The sequence below is a fragment of the Paroedura picta genome, chromosome 6, assembly GCF_049243985.1.
Source record: "Paroedura picta isolate Pp20150507F chromosome 6, Ppicta_v3.0, whole genome shotgun sequence".
NCBI lineage: Eukaryota > Metazoa > Chordata > Lepidosauria > Squamata > Gekkonidae > Paroedura > Paroedura picta.
In genome coordinates, this window is record NC_135374.1 from 802,812 (window position 1) to 822,527 (window position 19,716).

At 51.7% G+C, this 19,716-nt stretch overlaps 1 protein-coding gene across 1 annotated transcript; it reads right to left on the minus strand.

Moving 5' to 3' along the window:
• Positions 1 to 2,137: 2,137 nt before the first annotated feature.
• On the minus strand, positions 2,138 to 9,923 carry LOC143839279 (olfactory receptor 51G2-like). Its single transcript, XM_077341070.1, has 2 exons — positions 9,632 to 9,923; positions 2,138 to 4,143 (listed from the first exon to the last, which is right to left on the minus strand). Exon 2 carries the CDS (start codon positions 4,119 to 4,121, stop codon positions 3,144 to 3,146), a length of 978 nt encoding a protein of 325 aa, XP_077197185.1. The 5' UTR covers positions 4,122 to 4,143; positions 9,632 to 9,923; the 3' UTR covers positions 2,138 to 3,143.
• Between the last annotated feature and the right edge of the window lie 9,793 nt (positions 9,924 to 19,716).

The window sequence follows — 19,716 nt, forward strand, 5'->3', positions numbered from 1 at the left end:
GCTGCATCAGACTGCCTGCTCATGTTTAGTTTACAATCCACAAGTACCCCAAGGTCTCGTTCACACACAGTGTTACCTAGAAGCGTATCCCCCATCCAGTAGGCATGCTTTTCATTTTTCTGACCCAGATGCAGAACTTTACACTTATCTTTATTAAATTGCATCTTGTTCTCATTTGCCCATTTTTCCATTGTGTTCAGATCTCATTGAACTCTGTCTCTATCTTCCGGAGTATTTGCCAGTCCTCCCAATTTGGTGTCATCTGCAAACTTGATGAGTAGTCCCTCCATGCCCTCATCTAGATCATTAATAAATATGTTAACAAGTACCGGGCCGAGCACCGAGCCCTGAGGTACCCCGCTACTCACCTCTCTCCAGTCTGATGAAACACCATTGACAACAACTCTTTGAGTGCGGTTCTCCAACCAATTCCCTATCCACCTAACTATCTGAAAATCCAGATTGCAGTCTTTCAACTTATCCATCAGAACATCATGGGGAACCCTGTCAAAAGCCCTACTAAAATCCAAGTAAATGACATCAACCGAATTTCCCCGATCCAGCAAACCTGTTACTTGGCCAAAAAAGGAAACCAGGTTGGTCTGGCAGGACCTGTTGGAGACAAATCCATGCTGACTTCCTTGGATCACCAAATTGTCCTCCAGATGTTTGCAGATCGCTCCCTTTAATATCTGCTCTATTATCTTCCCCACAACAGAGGTCAGACTCACTGGTCTATAGTTTCCTGGGTCATCCTTCCTCCCTTTTTTGAAGATCGGAATAACGTTTGCTCTTTTCCAGTCCTCCTGGACATCTCCAGTCCTTAAAGAGGTTCCGAAGATGATGGACAAGGGCTGTGCAAGTTCTCTGGAAAGTTCTTTGAGTACTCTCGGGTGCATTTCATCCGGACCAGGGGATTTGAACTCATCCAATGCAGCTAAATGCCTCTCGACAACCTCTCTATCCATGTTAACCTGCCACCCAGACACTGTCCTTTGGCTATGGCCATCACTAGATGTGCCTAAACACTTTGACCTGTGGGAAAAAACAGATGTAAAATAGGCACTAAGCCTTTCTGCTTTCTCTGCATCTTTCGTTAGAGTTTGTCCATCCACACCCAACAGTGCACCTATTGCCTCCTTCACTTTAAGTTTGCTCCTCACATAACTGAAAATCTTTTCTTGTTACAGTGGGCTTCCCTGGCCAATCTTTACTCACTCTCAGATTTGACCTTTCTGATGATTGATCTACAGTGCCTAGTAACCTGTAGGTACTCTTCTTTAGAGCTCTGTCCTTCCCTCCATTTCCTGAACATTTTCCTTCTCTTTCTTAGTTCCTCTTGAAGTTCTCTGTTCATCCAAATAAGCTTCTTAGAACTCCTGCAGTGTTTTCGTCCTTCTGGGATAGTCATTGATTGAGCATGCAATAGCTCTTGTTTGAGTAGCGCCCACCCTTCACATGCTCCCTTCCCTTCCAGCATTCTCGTCCATGGTATGACACTCATCATGTCTCTGAGTTTATTAAAGTTTCCCCTACGAAAATCCAACATCCGCGTCTGGCTACAAGTTTCCTTGGCTCCCCATCTCAAAAGGAATTCTATGAGGACATGGTCACTTCCCCCTAGGGTCCCCACCTCCTTCACCTCATCCACCAACTCTTGCCTATTGGTCAGTATTAAGTCCAGTATGGCTGAACCTCTTGTGGGTTAGAGAGTTAGAGAGGCTAGAGAGTCACCTGACAGAAATGCTGATTCTGTGAACTTAGGCAGATGGGGAGTGGGTGGGGAGGAAGGGGTGTGCCGGTATTTGTCTCTTTGGCCCTTCCTGGCATGCCCATGGAATTGCTGATGGCCACTGGGGGATGGTAGGCGAATTTCCTCCAGGCCAGGCTGGATTCTGGAGATTTTGGGTGGAGGGATCACTTGGGCATGAAATTGGGGTCACTGTGGGTGGGCAGGTAGTTGTGAGCTCCTGCCTAATGCGGGGGGGTTGGACTAGATGACCCTGGAGGTCCCTTCCCACTCTAGGATTCTATGAGGGTCTGTGAATCCCCAGGCGGCACCATTTCATCCCTGCAGACGGATGTTGCCCAGAAATCACCCTGAAATGAATCAACAAAGTGTCCTTTATTGCATATCAGTTGACCATGTAAGACTACCCATAATACCAGAAGGCCACAGGACAGAGGCAAATCAAGGCAGCTGACTACTGAATCTCCTCAGTGATTCTGTCTCCCACACGGGGGGGGGGGGTCAGGTCTGATCAGGACTCTGCCCCCCTCCCACCATTCAGCAACATCTTCAGGGGGCACAGTCTGTCTGTCTGTTCTTTCGTCCTTCCTTCCTTTCTACATGAGCTGATTTGTTTGGATGGGTGGACTCTGTGGTCTTGTACCTCTCCTTGTCCCCCCCAAGCTCCATCCCCAAAGCCTCAGAAGAATGTGCCAGTGCAGAGTTGCCCCCTCTGACCCAGGCTGCAATGAACATTTGCTGTCTGCCAGGCTCAGACGATTCCTCCTAGAATCATAGAGCTCCAAGGGGCCTCCAGGGTCATCTAGCCCAACCTTCTGCTTGGTTTCTGCCCGCAGAAAGTCTCAGAAAGGCCTCTCCTGCTTGGCAGCAGGGTCAACCTCCTACAGCCAACAACCTCAGGCAGGGAGAGCTCAGAGGTGAGATCCGCTCTCCATGCGGAGATGACCCACGCTGTCGTCTCTGGATACGGTTTCCTTGGCCTCAGCAGAGCACCATGGAAACGTGTTCAGCCAGCCTTCCGCTTGATCAGTCTGACGGGACAGTCTCAGAATTCAGACTTTCCTCTCTTCCACGCACAGCCAAAAAGCCCCACCTCGATCTAGCTGAACCGTCAGCATGTGGGGCGGGGGGGGGGGTCAATTTGTGGGTTTACTTGAAGGCATGGTTGGAAATGACAATCTGGAGCTTCAGGCTTATTTCATCCCACCTTGTGCAGCAGGATGGCCGTGTTCCCTCCATGCGCTTGGTTTAAGCAAGAGTTCAGGGGGCTGTATTGGTCGCAGGCCTAATCCACAACAGCTTACTCATGTCGTGCAACAGAACCAAAGCTGCACTGAGCAGAAACATTTTCGGGTTCCAGTTGAACCCCCGGGAGAGAAGCTGCAGCCCCGTTTCAGATGGCATCTGTCTTGCAAAGCAACACCCTCCCAATAGCTTTCCGGATCTGCTTGGATTTGATGCTGTAGATGATGGGGTTCAAAGCAGGGGGCACAATGAGGTAGACATAGGCAACCATGGTGCGGACCATTGGGTCGAAGTTCTGGCCAAATCGGTGAATCATGGAGATGCCAATCATCGGGATGAAGAAAAGGAGCACAGCGCAGATGTGAGAGACACATGTGTTCAGGGTCTTCCAACACTTCCCTGAGGCCCCGAGGTGGATGATGGTCCTGATAATCAGGCCGTAAGAGACCACAATGAAGATGGAGTCTATGCCTGCGGTTGTGAGGATGACCACCAAGCCATACAGGACGTTGACCGTGATGTCGTCTGCGCAGGCCAGCTTCATCACGTCCGGATGGAAGCAAAAGGAGTGAGAGAGGCTGTTGTTGGAGCAATACGATAACCGCTTGAGAAGAAAGGGGATGGGCAGGAGGGAGACGACGGCTCTCAGCAGCATGGCCAGGCCTACTTTGAGGACGGTCGCCTTGATCAGGATGGCTCTGTACCTCAGAGGTCGCGAAATGGCGACGCAACGGTCAAAGGCCATGGCCAACAGCACGGAGGACTCCAGCACAGAGAAGACATGGATTAAATACATCTGGGTGAGGCAGGCATCAAACCCAATGGCCCTGAGGTCAAACCAGAAAATGCCCAAGGTGGTGGGAAGAGTGCAGGCCGCCATGCCCAGGTCCACCACGGCCAGCATGGAGAGGAAGTAGTACATCGGCACGTGGAGACTCGGCGTCCTCTTGATGATGTAGAGGATGGTGGAGTTCCCTGAGAAGGCAATCAGGTAGAAGAAGCAGAAGGGGATGGAGGCCAGTTGCTGGTGGGTCTGGCTCAGGCCAGGAATGCCCATCATGAGGAGGACGGAAGGCTGGTAGAAGGAGATATTGGCCCTTGGGGCATCCTCCTGTGGGGGGCCCATCCTGGTTCAGAGGCTGCATGACCTAGAAAGAAGAGAAAACCCGCTCTGTGTGATCATGTGGACTCCAGGTAAGGCTAAGTCACAAGCAGATGTGCAGAATAATGGAATAGGTTCAGGTTTCTGGTTTTGACCTTTAAGGCCATTGGTGATCTGGGCCAGGCAGACCTGAGGGACCACCTCTCTGAATATGTTCCCGGGAGAGTTTATGCTCTGCTAGTTCCAACAGGCTGGTGTTCCCTGGCCCAAGAGACATTTGCCTGGCCCCAACAAGCCTTTTTGGTCCTGGTCTCTACCTGGAGGAAGGAGATCCTGGATGAGACCCAGTTCCACGAAACTCTTCCACCAGAGATTTGGTTAAGGCCACCAGAACATCAAGAACCTTCCTCCCCCCCCCCTCGAAACACCCTCCATCCTAACATCTGGCCCTGGCATATGGAGAGGGCGGAAGCAAGGGTTGCCTATGTTTTAAGCAGGTGAATTGCTTTCACGTCTAATCTTAAAGTTTTAAGCTGTTGTAAACCACCCTGTGGTGGGTGGGCTGAGATTTACAGCCAATTATAAAGAAAGAAAGAACATGGCAGATTCTGAGTAGCAGGGTGTGTGAACGAGACCTTGGGGTACTTGTGGACGGTTAGCTAAATAGGAGCAGACAGGGCGATGCAGCAGAAAAGAAGGCCAATGCAGTCTTGGGCTGGATCAACAGGGGCATCACATCACAATCATAGAATCCTAGAGTGGGAAGGGACCTCCTGGGTCATCTAGTCCAACCCCTTGCACTGTGCAGGACACTCACAACCCTCTCGCTCATCCACTGTCACCTGCTACCCCCTTGAACCTTCACAGAATCAGCCTCTCTATTTAAAAACCTCCAAAGGTGGAGAACCCACCACCTCCCGAGGAAGCCTGTTCCACTGAGGAACTGCTCTGTCAGGAACTTCTTCCAGATGTTTAGTGGAATTTCTTTTGAATTTCATCCCATGGGTTCTGGTCCGTCCCTCTGGGGTAAAAGAGAATAACTCCATCCTCTATATGGCACCCTTTAAAATACTTTTAAATCACAAGAGGTCATAGTCCTTGTGCTGTATACGGCACTGGTCAGACCTCATCTTGAGTACTGTGTGCAGTTCTGGAGGCCTCACTACAAGAAAGACGGAGATAAAATTGAAAGGGTACAGAGGAGAGCGACGAATATGATCTGGGGCCAAAGGACCAAGCCCTATGAAGATAGGTTGAGGGACTTGGGAATGTTCAGCCTGGAGAAAAGGAGGTTGAGAGGGGACACAAAAGGTTGTCACTTGGAGGAGGGCAGGATGCTGTTCCCGTTGGCTGCAGAGGAAAGGACATGCAGTGATGGCTTTAAACTACATGTAGAACAGTACCGGCTAGCCAGAGTGGTTCAGCCATGGAAGGGGCTGCCCAAGGAGGTGAGGTGCTCCCCCTCACTGACAGTCTTCAGGCAGTGGCTGGACAGGTTCTTATCATGAAGAGGAAGGGAAGGCAATTGGAAGCTGCCTTGAGACTCCTCCTCCTGGATGCTTGAGCAGAGGGTTGGCCTAGATGGCTCTCTGGCTCCTTCCCACTCTGGGATTCTGTGGTTCTAAATTCTTGCCACTGGCACAGAAGTCCGAACATCTCCACTTTTATTGTTAATTTTTGTAAGGGTCTCTTCTCGACCCCTCGTGGTCAGGAGACACCGAACCCTCCCCCCACCTCTCCCCTCTCTTGTCACTCCGTGTAACTGAGGAGAGAAGGAGGCAAACACAGAAGGAGACAAAAGCTCAGCCTGCCATGAAAGGAATGACACCCTCCGGATATTATAGAACAGCCATAAAACCGAGCGGCAAAAAGCAACACGGAACGGCCCATAAAGCAGCCACCGAACCGCAGAACAAATTTATAAGCCAACAAAAGGGGTTGCGATGGCTTCCGAAACGTCACGGCAGCATCTGCTGCGATCCCTTGTCTGGGTCCCTCGACCCCTTCTGGGCTCCACCTCCATTGTGCTGCCACACAGGACACAGCTAGCCCCTCTTCAGCTCGGGTTGCCAACCTCCAGTTGGGGCCTGGAGACCTCCTGAGTTCTCCCAAAATCCAAAAATGGCAACCTTTGGAGGGTGGACTGCATGGCATGAGACCTTGAAGCGCATGGGATTGGGGTCCCTGTGGGTGGACAGCTAGTAGTGAGTTCCTGCCTTGCGCAGGGGGTTGCACTAGATGAACCTGGAGGTCCCTTCCAACTCTAGGATTCTATGGATCTGCCTTCTCCTTCTGATGCATCATTTTGCAAACCTCTCTCATGTCAGCCTTTCTCCAAGTTAAAGAGCTCCAGTCACTTTGACCTTCCTTCCTGGGGAAAGGGCTGCATCCCATTAACCGTTTTAGTTATCCTTCTCTGCATCTTGGTCAATGCTATAAAATCTTTTTTGAGTTGTGGTGACTAGAACCAGTGGTGAGAGCAAGCTTGGTGTAGTGGTTAAGAGTAGCCACCTCTGCTCTGGTGAACTGGGTTGGATTCCCCACTCCTCCTGCACATGCAGCCGGCAGGGTGAACTTGGGCCAGTCACAGTTCTCTCAGAACTCTCTCAGCCCCAACTCCCTCACAGGGTGCCTGTTGTGGGGAGAGGAAGTGAGGGCGATTGGAAGCCGCTTGGAGACTCCTTCAGGGAGTCTCTCCTTCTTCAGAACTGTATTCAGTATTCGCAATTGGGCTGCACCATAGAATTATTGAGGCATCCTGATATTGGCGGATTAGTTTTCAAGGCCCTGCCTAAGACTCCCCATCACAACGTTTCCAATTTTAATGCCGTGACGTCTTCATTGAATTATCTATGAAGACTCCAGATTTACGTTCCTTGTCAGTTTCCACCAATTCAGACCTAATTGAGACATATTTGTAATTAGGGGGTTTGACTCCATTTGTGCATCACTTTGCACCCCCCACACTGACCCTCATTGGCCACGTGGATCCCCCCTCCCCCAGCCCTGACACGTCCCTCTGGAGCACCTCACAGTCCTCCGTGGTTCTCACTTAGCCAGCGTGGTGCCAGGGTTAAACGCAGCAGCCTTGAGTCTGGAGAGCCGATTGGGAATCCCCATTCCTCCGCCACACGCAGGCACCCTAGGCCAGTCACAGTTCTCTTAGAGCTCTCTCACCCCACCCTTCCTCACAGGTGTTGGTTGTGGGGGGAGGAAGGCGATTGTAAACCACTTAGGGAGTCCTTCTAATAGGGAAAAGCATCTGCAAACGTTGCCACTTCACTGCTGACTCCCAACCCCAAATCATCCCTTTAGGGTGAAACCTGCACATTTTAAAACTCACTCTCTGTCTCCTTTTGCTTAACCAGCTTCTAAACCACAAGCGGGACTTGTCCTAGAATCATAGAATCATAGAATCCTAGAGTGGGAAGGGGCCATAGAGGCCATCTAGTCCCACCCCCTGCTCAACGCAGGATCAACCCAAAGCATCCTAAAGCATCCAAGAAAAGTGTGTATCCAACCTTTGCTTGAAGACTGCCAGTGAGGGGGAGCTCACCACCTCCTTAGGCAGCCTATTCCACTGCTGAACTACTCTGATTGTGAAAATTTCCCCCCTGATATCTAGCCTATATCGTTGTACTTGAAGTTTAAACCCATTACTGCGTGTCCTCTCCTCTGCAGCCAGCAGAAACAGCATCCTGCCCTCCTCCAAGTGACAACCTTTCAAATACTTAAAGAGGGCTATCATGTCCCCTCTCAACCTCCTTTTCTCCAGGCTGAACATTCCCAAGTCCCTCAACCTATCTTCATAGGGCTTGGTCCCTTGGCCCCAGATCATCTTCGTCGCTCTCCTCTGTACCCTTTCAATTTTATCTACGTCCTTCTTGAAGTGAGGCCTCCAGAACTGCACACAGTACTCCAGGTGTGATCTGACCAGTGCCGTATACAATGGGACTATGACATCTTGTGATTTTGATGTGATGCCTCTGTTGATACAGCCCAAAATGGCATTTGCCTTTTTTACCGCTGCATCACACTGCCTGCTCATGTTTAGTTTACAGTCCACAAGTACCCCAAGGTCTCGTTCACACACAGAACGTTACCTAGAAGCGTATCCTCCATCCAGTAGGCATGCTTTTCATTTTTCTGACCCAGATGCAGAACTTTACACTTATCTTTATTAAATTGCATCTTGTTCTCATTTGCCCATTTTTCCATTGTGTTCAGATCTCGTTGAACTCTGTCTCTATCTTCCAGAGTATTTGCCAGTCCTCCCAATTTGGTGCCATCTGCAAACTTGATGAGTCCTCTTATCCCGTGACAACTGAGCTGACTTAGGAGCCTTTGAGTTGGAACTTTCTCACGAGATTTCTGGAAGTTTTCTCTACCTCTCTGTTTAGGGCCTGACGCTGAATGTATTGCCCCTAGCAAATGGGGGATGTCTTCATGCCGGCTTTAACGGGCCCTCTCTTCCCCCGCAAGTGTGGTGTGTTGTTTTTTAAACTATGGCCTCCTTGCCCTGAGTCACGAGTGGGATGAATCAACCTTGCCCTTTCGCTCTCAGTGCCGCAGCCCCTCGGACAGATCCAGCCAGGGAAGCAAACAGACCTTCATAGGAGAAGCCGTGAATCAAAGAGCAACGGGGGGGGGGGGGGGACACAGGTGACCTAATGGAATTGGACAGCAGGCCTCAGCAGACAGTCGACAGATCAAGGCAGAAAGGAAGCCCCTCCTAGAGCAACACACTGAGGCCTCCACAGTGTCTCCTGTGAAATCTCCCAAGGAACAGGGCAATAATATCAGACGGAAGCACAGAGAAGAAGGTCAGCTCTGCACCACCGTCTCAAGAGCTTCGGTTTGGAAACGGTGGCATAAAAGCCAAAGAGGGAGCGACTGTAGCACACTGGCTGCAAATAGCAGAGTTTGCCACGTCAAGTTGATTAGTGGGGTTGCCAGCCTCCAGGGGGGGTCCTGGAGATCTCCTAGAATCATAGCTGGTCGCCTTCTTGGAGAATACGGCAGCTTTGTAGCTGTATCCAGCCGAAATCCCTCCCCTGTATATGACTGAAATCCCTCTCCTCCCCACATCCTCCCTCCCCATGCTCTACCCCCCAGCCTGGAGTCGGAAAGCCAGCAGTGAGCCAAACTCCCCTCCAGCACCCCATTTCAAAGGAATGAACTTTATTTCTCTCCGTTTCCTTCGTTGTCCGACTCACACACCCCGTCCTAGTCATGGGGGACAGCAAGGGACACGGCCTCATGGTCTGAATCGCCTTCTGGTTCAATAGCAAGACTTTTCCATAAGAGGCAAGGCGTGTTGGTGACCACTCGCTGCTTAGAGGAGGAGGTCAGGGCCCTCATTGGTGGGGAGGAAACGGGGAGGGGGGGTTATGATCGTAAAGCCTGGACTTCCCAAAGTCTCTCCCCTCTGTGGGGAACAGAGTTGACTCCTGCATAGCGGTCCCCTCTCTGGGAAGTGCCTCTAAAACTTCCCAGAGAATAAACACCATTTCATTGAGTGACGTTCTACTTACCATGAAACACGGCGAAGCTCCAGAAAGCCCGGCTGAAAGCAAGAGGATTTCTCCCCCAGGGAAGGAGAGGTTTGCATGTTCCAGGATGGACTTCCCCAGGCAAATGCCCCAGTCTTTCTTTTGTGATCCTGCACGCAGGCTTTGTGAAGAACTATTTCCGTTCAGACACACCTGCTCCTCCCCAAGAAAGGGCTCGGTGCTGACGTTGGTTATTTAAGGGAATCCGGTCCTTGGAGCTTCTGCGGGGAACTAGCATGAGTCTTCCGGGGGTCTTCCAAGGCTCCAGTGTCAGCAGACCCTAAACCAAGAGACAGACATTTGCCTGGCAGTAGAGACTGTATCTCAGCTGGGGGGGGGGGGGGTGGAGATAGGCAGCAGAGTCCAAGCAGGATCAACTAGCCTCGCTCCTCGGGAGTCTAGAAATGACTGCAGTCATTAAAAATTAGGCTTAAAACAATGTGGTCTCCCGATTGTGGTGGATCAGTGGAGAGTAGCCCTGGGGGTCAGGATGGATGAGGCCACCTTCCCTTCCTTCCGAGGGTGGACTCCATGGCAATATACTCCGCTGCGGCCCCTCCCTGCCTCAGACCCCACCTTCTCCTGGCTCCACCCTCAAAATCTCCAGGGCCTTCAGGCTGAATAAAGCCTTGTTGGTTGTAAAGAGGCCACTGGACGGTACTTTTTTCTGCTGCTTCAGACCGGCACATGTCTGACCTCAACCAGGGCCAGAACGTTCTTCGTCCCGGCCCCCAACTGATGGAACAAGCCCCCCCGGAAGGGATCAGGGCCCTGCCTTACGTGTCGCAGTCCCGCAAGGCCTGCAAAAGGAAGCTCTTCCGCCAGGCGGAGGTCGGCTGAACCAGCATCAGCTGCTGGGGCCCCCAGAAAAGCCCTCCCCATGAACGGCACCTGAATCGACCAACCTACGGGGCCATAGTCAGCAGGCTGATCTTGTTAGAATTGAATTGTTATCAAAAACCACTGTCACTTGTATTTATTTTGGTTGCTGGATTATATTATATGTCGTAAGTGAACCGCCCTGAGCCGCAAGGGAGGGTGGTGCATAAATGTCATAAATGCCTGTGGGTGAAGGTGCTCTTACCTGTAACCAGTCCTGGCCAGCCCAGTCAGGGCATTTCAGGCCACGGAGGAGCAGAGGCCATTTCCAGGCCTTCCTCTGCAGAGTCTTCCTCGGTGGCCACCCACCCAAGCACCTTCCCTGCACAGTTTCCAAGACCTCCTGAGTCAGGGCCATATCCCACAGCATTATCCCGGCGATTCAACATCCCATGAACATTAACCGGAAGCGGGCTTTTCCCACTTAGGTTTATCTATCTGTTCAGGTGGGAGGCTGTGTCGGTCTGAAGCAGCAGAACGGAATTCGAATCCAGGGCTGCCCTGAAGACCGACAACATCTTATCCAAGGTACACACTTTTGTTTACATACACAACTTGGCAGACACACAGAGAGAAGCTTTTGCCTTGAATAAAACTTTGTTGGCCTCAAAGGTGTCCCTGGACTCAAAATTTCTATTTATTTGAAAATATCCCAAATCCCAGAACTGAACGCTGGGAATCTCTGCATTCCATCACTGCATTGATTCCATATCCTGTATGGATGAGAGATGCCCTTCACCTACTGACCAGCCAATGTAGTTCCCCTTTCCGACAAAAAGAAGAGTTATGTAGCATTTTAGGAGAATTCCTCCACACTCACTCTGGCTCTACTCTAGTCCCAGCCACTGTACGGTCACAGGAGTCAGCAGCTGCAGCCCAGCAAGAGTCACCCTGGCATCCATCTCTTGGCGTGCCCCCTCCCCGTGCAGCAGTGGTGAAGCAATGGCGGGCCAGCCCTGGCACTCTTTGTCCCTGTCCCTGTCTCTCTCATCTACTTACTGATCTCTCAGGGCTTCCTCTGGCTTTGCGAGCAGCTCTGAACCCAGCTCAGTGATCCAAAGTGACTGGTTCCCAGGCTGCTGTGCAGATTTTTTATTCATCATCTGGAAAGAGAACCCATCTGGCACAGCTCAGCCAATCAGAAGAAATTTGCCCTGGGATGCTGTGCAGAGTAAATGGTCTTTTTCCATTCCTGATGGGCCCTTGGCAGGACTCCTTTTCCTCTCTCCATTCACGGGGCAAATTGTTTATCATCCTCTCTGATTTATGGCCGGCAAGCAGCCTGCAAGCTGGAGATGCAAATAACTTTATTGTGAGAATCAGCCTGAAAGATAAACAACACTCTGGGACAAAAAGGCTTCCTGCTGTTTGCCAAGAGAATCTCTGCGGAGGAAAGGGCCTCTCCAAATGGCACAGCTGCCATAAACACTTTAATTAAAAGTCACCACTATTGCTCCTGGTCCCCCGCATGGCACTTCTGAACAATTTCCCGGGAGTTGTGTGTTTTCAGGACTGGACACACACAAGAAAAATGGCCTTTAAATATATATACAAGGGTTTATTCAATACTTAAAATAAGTCACTACACAGTACAGTCTCAACAGTTTAGATCTGTTTAGGGGCCATTGCCTCATGCTTGTTTACCACATTCACAACTTTTGCAGGGAGAGAAGGGTTCTCCTTCCTCCCTTTGTCTGAGGAGAGATCTGCTTTACGCAGAGAGGTAGATCCATCTTGAATCTTCACCGTGTAACAGCTAAGGTGTATCCTCCTGAAGGAGCAAAGGAAGTTATGCATTTTATTGTTTTATCCTTCATTTTCCCTATCCTGTTAGCGAGTTAAAAATGTTCTTTTTATATACATTGTAACTGCCTTGTCTGGTCTCATCCTTTATACATTAACTCTGCTGCTTGTATACAATATAAATCCTCAGATCACACCAATAGCAGCCCCAATACACAGCCGGCATCATCAATTGGAAACAAGCAGAATTAGCAGTAACAGATGCGAGAACCTGAAGGGCAAGGGCAAGGCAGCACTCGCTGCACCAGGCATGGGAGGGCAGGAACCTCCGTGGGGGACACGGCCAGAGAGTCCACCCTGACGAGCTGTCATTCCAGGGGATCCCCAGGTCCCACCTGGAGGCTGGCATCCCACCTGAAACCCTGGCACCAGCTCCGTTTGGCTCCCAGAGTTACCCCCCCCCCTGTTTACGTGGCAACCGTTTCTTTTCTTACGGAGGCAGGACAAGTCTTACTTGTGTTCACTGAGGCTAGACGGATTTCAACAGCACCCAAAAGGCAGGTCTACCCAAAAGTCACCTTTCACCGCGAAATCAGACCCCTTCGCTTGGATTAAGTGCTTTTAGTCTAGTTTCACAAGCGGTTGAAGCAAAACAGTTCACTGATGGATTCATTTAAACACAACACCCCTATTAAAGCACAGTGAGCTGGGGGGGGGGGAGTGTTGAAAAGATGGCTTCCGTCCATTTCTGGCAGGAGCAACTTCTGCCCTCTAGCAAAGACCGTTTCATGACTTGCCTGGAAAGGAGCCGCAGCAGAGCACGAGCTGCAACAACAGGAAGGCCATGAAAGCGTTCGTGCCAAATGCTAAAAATGGGATAATGGAGCAGCGCTCTTGCCCAGAGGAAGTGCTCGACTCCACCGCTTTGCCTGGATTTCGGGGAAATTGTGACATTTGAAGCAGCCATGAACAAACCTGGGAGCGGAATGCCGTTTCTAAATGCCCAGTTCCTTAGTCACATTGCTCAGCTCAAAACTGCAGATCCAGGCTGCCTTTCCGCTGCCCTGAAGGGATCAGGCCCCTCTCCCAGGATTTTGGACCCCCAAGAAAGGATGCTCTGGAAGCCCTTCTGCTCATTCGCTTGCAGGGTAACCTGAAGCTAGGTAGCGGTCTCTGCATTTCATAGTGGAAGCAAATACAGGACTTGGATGTCAACAGCCCTTGGAACCTTGTACATAACAGAAGAAGAGGGCTTCTGTACCCTGCTTTACTTTGCCTGGAATCCTAAAGCAGCTTCCAACCGCCTTCCCTTCCTCTCCCCACAACAGGCATCCTGCAAGGTAGGTGAGGATGAGAGAGCCCTGAAAGAACTGGGACTGGCCCAAGCTCAACCAGCTGGCTACATGGGGAGGAGGAGCAGGGAATCAACCCTAGATCTCCAGATTAGAGGCCACCCCTCCTCACTATTATGCCAAGCTGGCTAACACCAAGAGAGGCACTCCATTCGAGAAGATAATGCCTATAGACCCTTAGAGAGAGGTAGAATCCCCTTCCTCAACGTCCAGGTATGCTGGGATGTTCAGTCCGACGATTAGGTTCTGTAACAGTATTGTCTGGTTGTCTATGGGAACAACATTGACATCTAAGTAGGGTTTGCCTCCTGGGCTTGTGCCTCAGTTGGTGGTGGGGCCTACTCAGGAGATCTCCTGGGGCCATTCCGCACGACTTTAATGTAGCAGAAGTTTTACCATTGGTAAACGCTACAAATTCAACGTCCCGCATGACGTCGCGCACAATCTGCAACACTCCCGCATAAAGCTCTTCATTGTAGCACTTTTCGAGGAATCGGGAAAAGTGGATTCCCCCCTGAAAAAACCGCTACACTTTGCGCACAAGCTGCAACGCATCCGCGAAAGACATGTGTTCTCAATGTCCCTCCCCCGCTCCTGCCCCGAACTTCCGGAGAAGCGATCGCCATTTTTTCCCCTTAGACCTGCGAAAGCAACCAACAAGCGAGGCTTCACTGGCTAAAGTCCCTTCACAGAAGTGATTTAAAGTAAAATAAAGCTCCCTAAGTTCCCAAGCACAACACAGCCCCCTGCTCGGCACTGCCCGTAATTTCGGCCACAAATCGCGCCCGTGGGGGGGGGATTTTTTTTTCTACTTGAGGAGCATGTAAACGATTAATCGCCAGCTCCCACACCAGCAAAAAGGTCTTTGCGATGCAACGATTGAATGCATATTCGTTGCAACAGGTGTGTTTGGTTTTTAAAAAAACAGTTCTTAAAAGGAAAGGGGCTTTTCGGGAGCATGAACACCCCATTGGCTGTTCCGTTCGATTGACGGCCAGGGGCGAGAAGAAGCGCTGAAAAAAATTGCTTCCTTTGTTGCGATTCCAGCGAGACCGGAAACCTGTGGGGAATGAATGAAACGCTACTGGGACTTCTATATTCCACTAAAAATAAAGGTATGCGGAATGACAAAATTTCACTATTTAATATAGCGTTTCTGCATTCTGTGAACATTCGGCAGCATTGGTCCTTGTGCGGAATGGCCCCTGGAATTGTAGTTCATCTTCAGAGTAAAGAGGTCAGTTCCCCTGGAGAAAATGGCTGCTTTGGAAGGTGGGCTCCATAGCTTTATACTCCACTGCGGTCCATCCCCCTGCCCCAAATCCCTCCTACTCATGGCTTCACCCCCAAAGTCTCCAGGTATTTGGGGTGCAGTTCCAAACACCTCTTAAGATCCAGGAGCCCCAAGAACTGGAAAAATCTCAGGCAGTCTTTAATTTGGTGGGAGGCAGCATCTGATCATGGCCTCAGACCCCACAACCCCCTGAACCCAAATTCAGACCTGGAGTCTGTGATTACTGAACACAGTAGACTTAACACTGTTTATCTAACATGCAGGCACCAGCTGTGCCAGAGAGTTGTTATGCATCCCACGAAGCAGCCCAGATACGAACACAGAGTCGCTCTGTCGTGTATCGCGAGCAGGAAGGGGGTTGCTTAGACGAGGCCTCAATTGAGCCAGTTCAGCTCCAGGACAGGAGAAACCAGACAAGCTGGCATGAACCAGGGGTGACAATAATATCACTAAAATTAACCGTTAAATATCGACAACTTAAAAAGCTCTCCCCTCACCTGTCACCTTGCACCTGGCCTGCAGGGTTGGTAGTATGTGTTAGCAGTGGAAGGAGAGGAGGGAAGCCCACTAAACTGCCTTGGCTTCAACCATAGGCCTGGCAGAAGGGTGTTCTCTTACAGGCCCTGCAGAACCGTAATAGCCCGTTATGGCCCTGATTTCAGTTGGCTGCTCTAGGCTGGGTTATCTTTTGGGCCAAGGATTGGCACTTGATGAATGGAGTGCTCTCTCGGGGAAATATTGAGTTGGGCACAAACTACAAAAATGTGGTTAAGTTCATGGTTTATGGACAAACCACTACCTGAATCATGAACTCCATGAACACAGTCAGCTTGCATATGAGGTTCATGCCACAACTCAGGTGTTTTAGGCTCTAAATAGCTGAGCCAGGGGAGCAGGCTGCCTTGGTGGCTCAGCTGTTTCACTCAGAAGCAGTGGAGCCACAGGGGCAGCCTGCTCCCATGGCACAGCTGTTCAGTTCACAAATCATGAACCGGCCAAAATTTCACATAATACCCTGAGCCTTCAGGGAGGGCTGTATATAAATCTAAATAAATAAATAAACAATCAGAGATTTGTAAGCCGGTCCGTGCTCGTCCTTATTTTTGGGCTCCTGAGGTTCCACCTTTTGAACCTGGAGCTGGCAACCCTTCTACCCCATCCCCTGCCGGTGGCCGAGGGAACCTGGCAACACCAATCGAAGGGGGCCCCTGGACTGATATTGCAGATCTCTCCATCAGTCCCGTATATACCTTGGGTGGGATTTAACTCTCTTTTATTTCACTGTTACTTGCTCAAAGACATCAGAATGGGGTGAGCCAAGCACAGAGAATCAGAGAAGGCACACCCACCACTCTTCAAATCCTGCTCCATCCTAGCTCTCAAGAGAAGAGCTCGACTTCATAGCACTTATTGCAACGCCAGGACTGGAACACAGGACAGGCTGGTCCCAGGCGAAGGGAGAGGAGGAGAAGCACCAAGGGCAGTGGCCAAAAGCAGCTGTTCCATGTGTGTGTTGTGGGAACCGGATTCTGCTGAGACTGCCCAGGGCCTGCGATCCCTGGTGTCGACCGAGTGGCCCAGAGGAGCTCTGCTTCCCTTGGCTGGCTTCTATATCCAGCCTCCTCCTCGTCCACCTGAACCAGCCGCTCGAGCTGCCGGCAGGGCTCTCTCTGATGCCTGGAAGAAAGAAACTCAATGACTGCAGGAGAATAATCCCCTGGCAACAAGGTATGAGATGAATGAGATCACTGCACAGAACTAGGGCTCCTTGCAAAGGGGGCCTTTGGGTTCCTACAGTGCAGAGGAGTGACTGGAGCGTCAAACTTGGCTTGGAAGGCTGTGCCTGGAAGCGTCCTTGGCAGCCTTGGGCCAGCCAAGCAGCCTTACCTACCCATGAAGCTGCCTTAGACCATCAATCCATCTGAATCTGTATTGTTCACTCAGACAGGCAGCAACTCCCCAGGGTCCCAGGAAGAGGTTTTCATGTCACCTTCTACCTGGTCCTTTCAACTGGAGATGCTGGGGGGGGGGGGGTGAACCAGGGACCTTCTGCACGCCAAACAGGGGTTCTGCCACTGAGCCACAGCCTCTCCTCATAAAGTGGTTGCAAGGAGAAGGTGGTCACTTGGAAGAGGGCAGGAAGCAGCTCCTGTGGGCAGCAGAGGAAAGGACCCACAATACTGGGTTTCAACTATGTGGAGAACAATATTGACTAGATAGAAGGAAAAAAATAATGTTCACAGTCCGAGAAGTTCAGCAGTGGAAGGGGCTGCCTAAGGAGGTGGTGAGCTCCCCCTCACTGGCCGTCTTCAAGCAGCGGCTGGACAGATCCTACTCCTGGATGCTGGAGGCTGATCCTGCACTGAGCAGGGGGTGGGACTAGATGGCCTGTATGGACCCTTCCCACTCTAGGAGTCTAGTTCAGCAGTGGAAGGGGCTGCCTAAGGAGGTGGGGAGCTCCCCCTCACTGGCCGTCTTCAGGCAGCGGCTGGAAAGATCCTTCTCCTGGATGCTGGGGGCTGATCCTGCCCTGAGCAGGGGGTGGGACTAGATGGCCTGCATGGCCCCTTCCCACTCTAGGATTCTAGGAGTCTAGTTCAGCAGTGGAAGGGGCTGCCTAAGGAGGTGGGGAGCTCCCCCTCACTGGCCGTCTTTAAGCAGCAGCTGGACAGATCCTTCTCCTGGATGCTGGAGGTTGATCCTGCACTGAGCAGGGGGTGGGACTAGATGGCCTCCATGGCCCCTTCCCCCTCTAGGATTCTAGTAGTCTAATTCAGGAGTGGAAGGGGCTGCCTGAGGAGGTGGGGAGCTCCCCCTCACTGGCCGTCCTCAAGCAGCGGCTGGACAGATCCTTCTCCTGGATGCCTGAGGCTGATCCTGCACTGAGCAGGGGGTGGGACTAGATGGCCTGCATGGCCCCTTCCCACTCTAGGATTCTAGGAGTCTAGTTCAGCAGTGGAAGGGGCTGCCTGAGGAGGTGGGGAGCTCCCCCTCACTGGCCGTCTTCAAGCAGCGGCTGGACAGATCCTTCTCCTGGATGCTGGAGGCTGATCCTCCACTGAGCAGGGGGTGGGACTAGATGGCCTGCATGGCCCCTTCCCACTCTGGGATTCTAGGAGTCTAGTTCAGCAGTGGAAGGGGCTGCCTGAGGAGGTGGGGAGCTCCCCCTCACTGGCCGTCTTCAAGCAGCGGCTGGACAGATCCTTCTCCTGGATGCTGGAGGCTGATCCTCCACTGAGCAGGGGGTGGGACTAGATGGCCTGCATGGCCCCTTCCCACTTTGGGATTCTAGGAGTCCAGTTCAGCAGTGGAAGGGGCTGCCTCAGGAGGTGGGGAGCTCCCCCTCACTGGCCGTCTTCAAGCAGCGGCTGGACAGATCCTTCTCCTGGATGCTGGAGGCTGATCCTGCACTGAGCAGGGGGTGGGACTAGAAGCATCCAGGAGAAGCGTCTGTCCGGCCGCTGCTTAAAGACCTGTAAACTATGGCCATGTAGGTTGGTCAATTCAGGTGCAGGGAGGGGTTTTCTGGGGGGCCCAGCAGCTGATGTTGGTCCAGTCGACCTCAACCAAACGCCTGGTGAAGTTCTGTTTTGCAGCCCTTGCAGAACTGCGATAGGCAGGCAGAGCCCTGATCTCTTCCGGGGGCTCATTCCACCAGGGGGGGGGGGCAGGACGGAGCAAGCTCTGGCCCAAGTTGGGGTCAGGCATACTTCTTTAAGACAGAAGGAGTTACTAGACGGAGGTGGGCAGCTGTGCTGGCCTGAAGCAGCAAAAAAACTGCCAAGTCCCGTGGCTCCTTTACGACCCATAAAGCTTTATTCAGGGGAGAAGCTTCCACGTGTGAACACAGGAAAGAGTATACTCTGAATAAAAATCTATTTTAACTATCTTATGTAGAAGATGTAGTTTGCTTTAGGATGCTTTGGGCTGATCCTGCGTTGAGCAGGGGGTTGGACTAGATGTCCTCTATGCCCCCTTCCCACTCTAGGATTCTGTGATTCTGTGATTGGGCAAATAGGTCTGGAATGGGGCTCTGATGTACTTTTGTAATTGTTGTTCTGGTCTCAGGAACATGAAACAAATATGTGATTTTAGGAAGCTGGATGATTAAGCTAGGAAGCAGCAAAGAGGATGGTGATGATGGTTCATAGAATCCCAGAGTGGGAAGGGTCCATGAGGCCATCTAGTCCACCCCCTGCTCAGGGCAGGATCAGCCTCCAGCATCCAGGAGAAGGATCTGTCCAGCCGCTGCTTGAAGACGGCCAGTGAGGGGGAGCTCCCCACCTCCTTAGGCAGCCCCTTCCATGGCTGAACTAGACTCCTAGAATCCCAGAGTGGGAAGGGGCCTTGCAGGCCATCCAGTCCCACCCCCTGCTCAGTGCAGGGTCAGCCTCCAGCATCCAGGAGAAGGATCTGTCCAGCCGCTGCTTGAAGACGGCCAGTGAGGGGGAGCTCCCCACCTCCTTAGGCAGCCCCTTCCATGGCTGAACTAGACTCCTAGAATCCCAGAGTGGGAAGGGGCCTTGCAGGCCATCCAGTCCCACCCCCTGCTCAGTGCAGGGTCAGCCTCCAGCACCCAGGAGAAGGATCTGTCCAGCCGCTGCTTGAAGACGGCCAGTGAGGGGGAGCTCCCCACCTCCTGAGGCAGCCCCTTCCACGGCTGAACTAGACTCCTAGAATCCTAGAGTGGGAAGGGGCCATGCAGGCCATCTAGTCCCACCCCTGCTCAGTGCAGGGTCAGCCTCCAGCACCCAGGAGAAGGATCTGTCCAGCCGCTGCTTGAAGACGGCCAGTGAGGG

Excerpts from the sequence above, each read along its gene's own strand:
- LOC143839279 (XM_077341070.1), bottom strand. The coding sequence starts at position 4,121 with ATGGGCCCCCCACAGGAGGATGCCCCAAGGGCCAATATCTCCTTCTAC.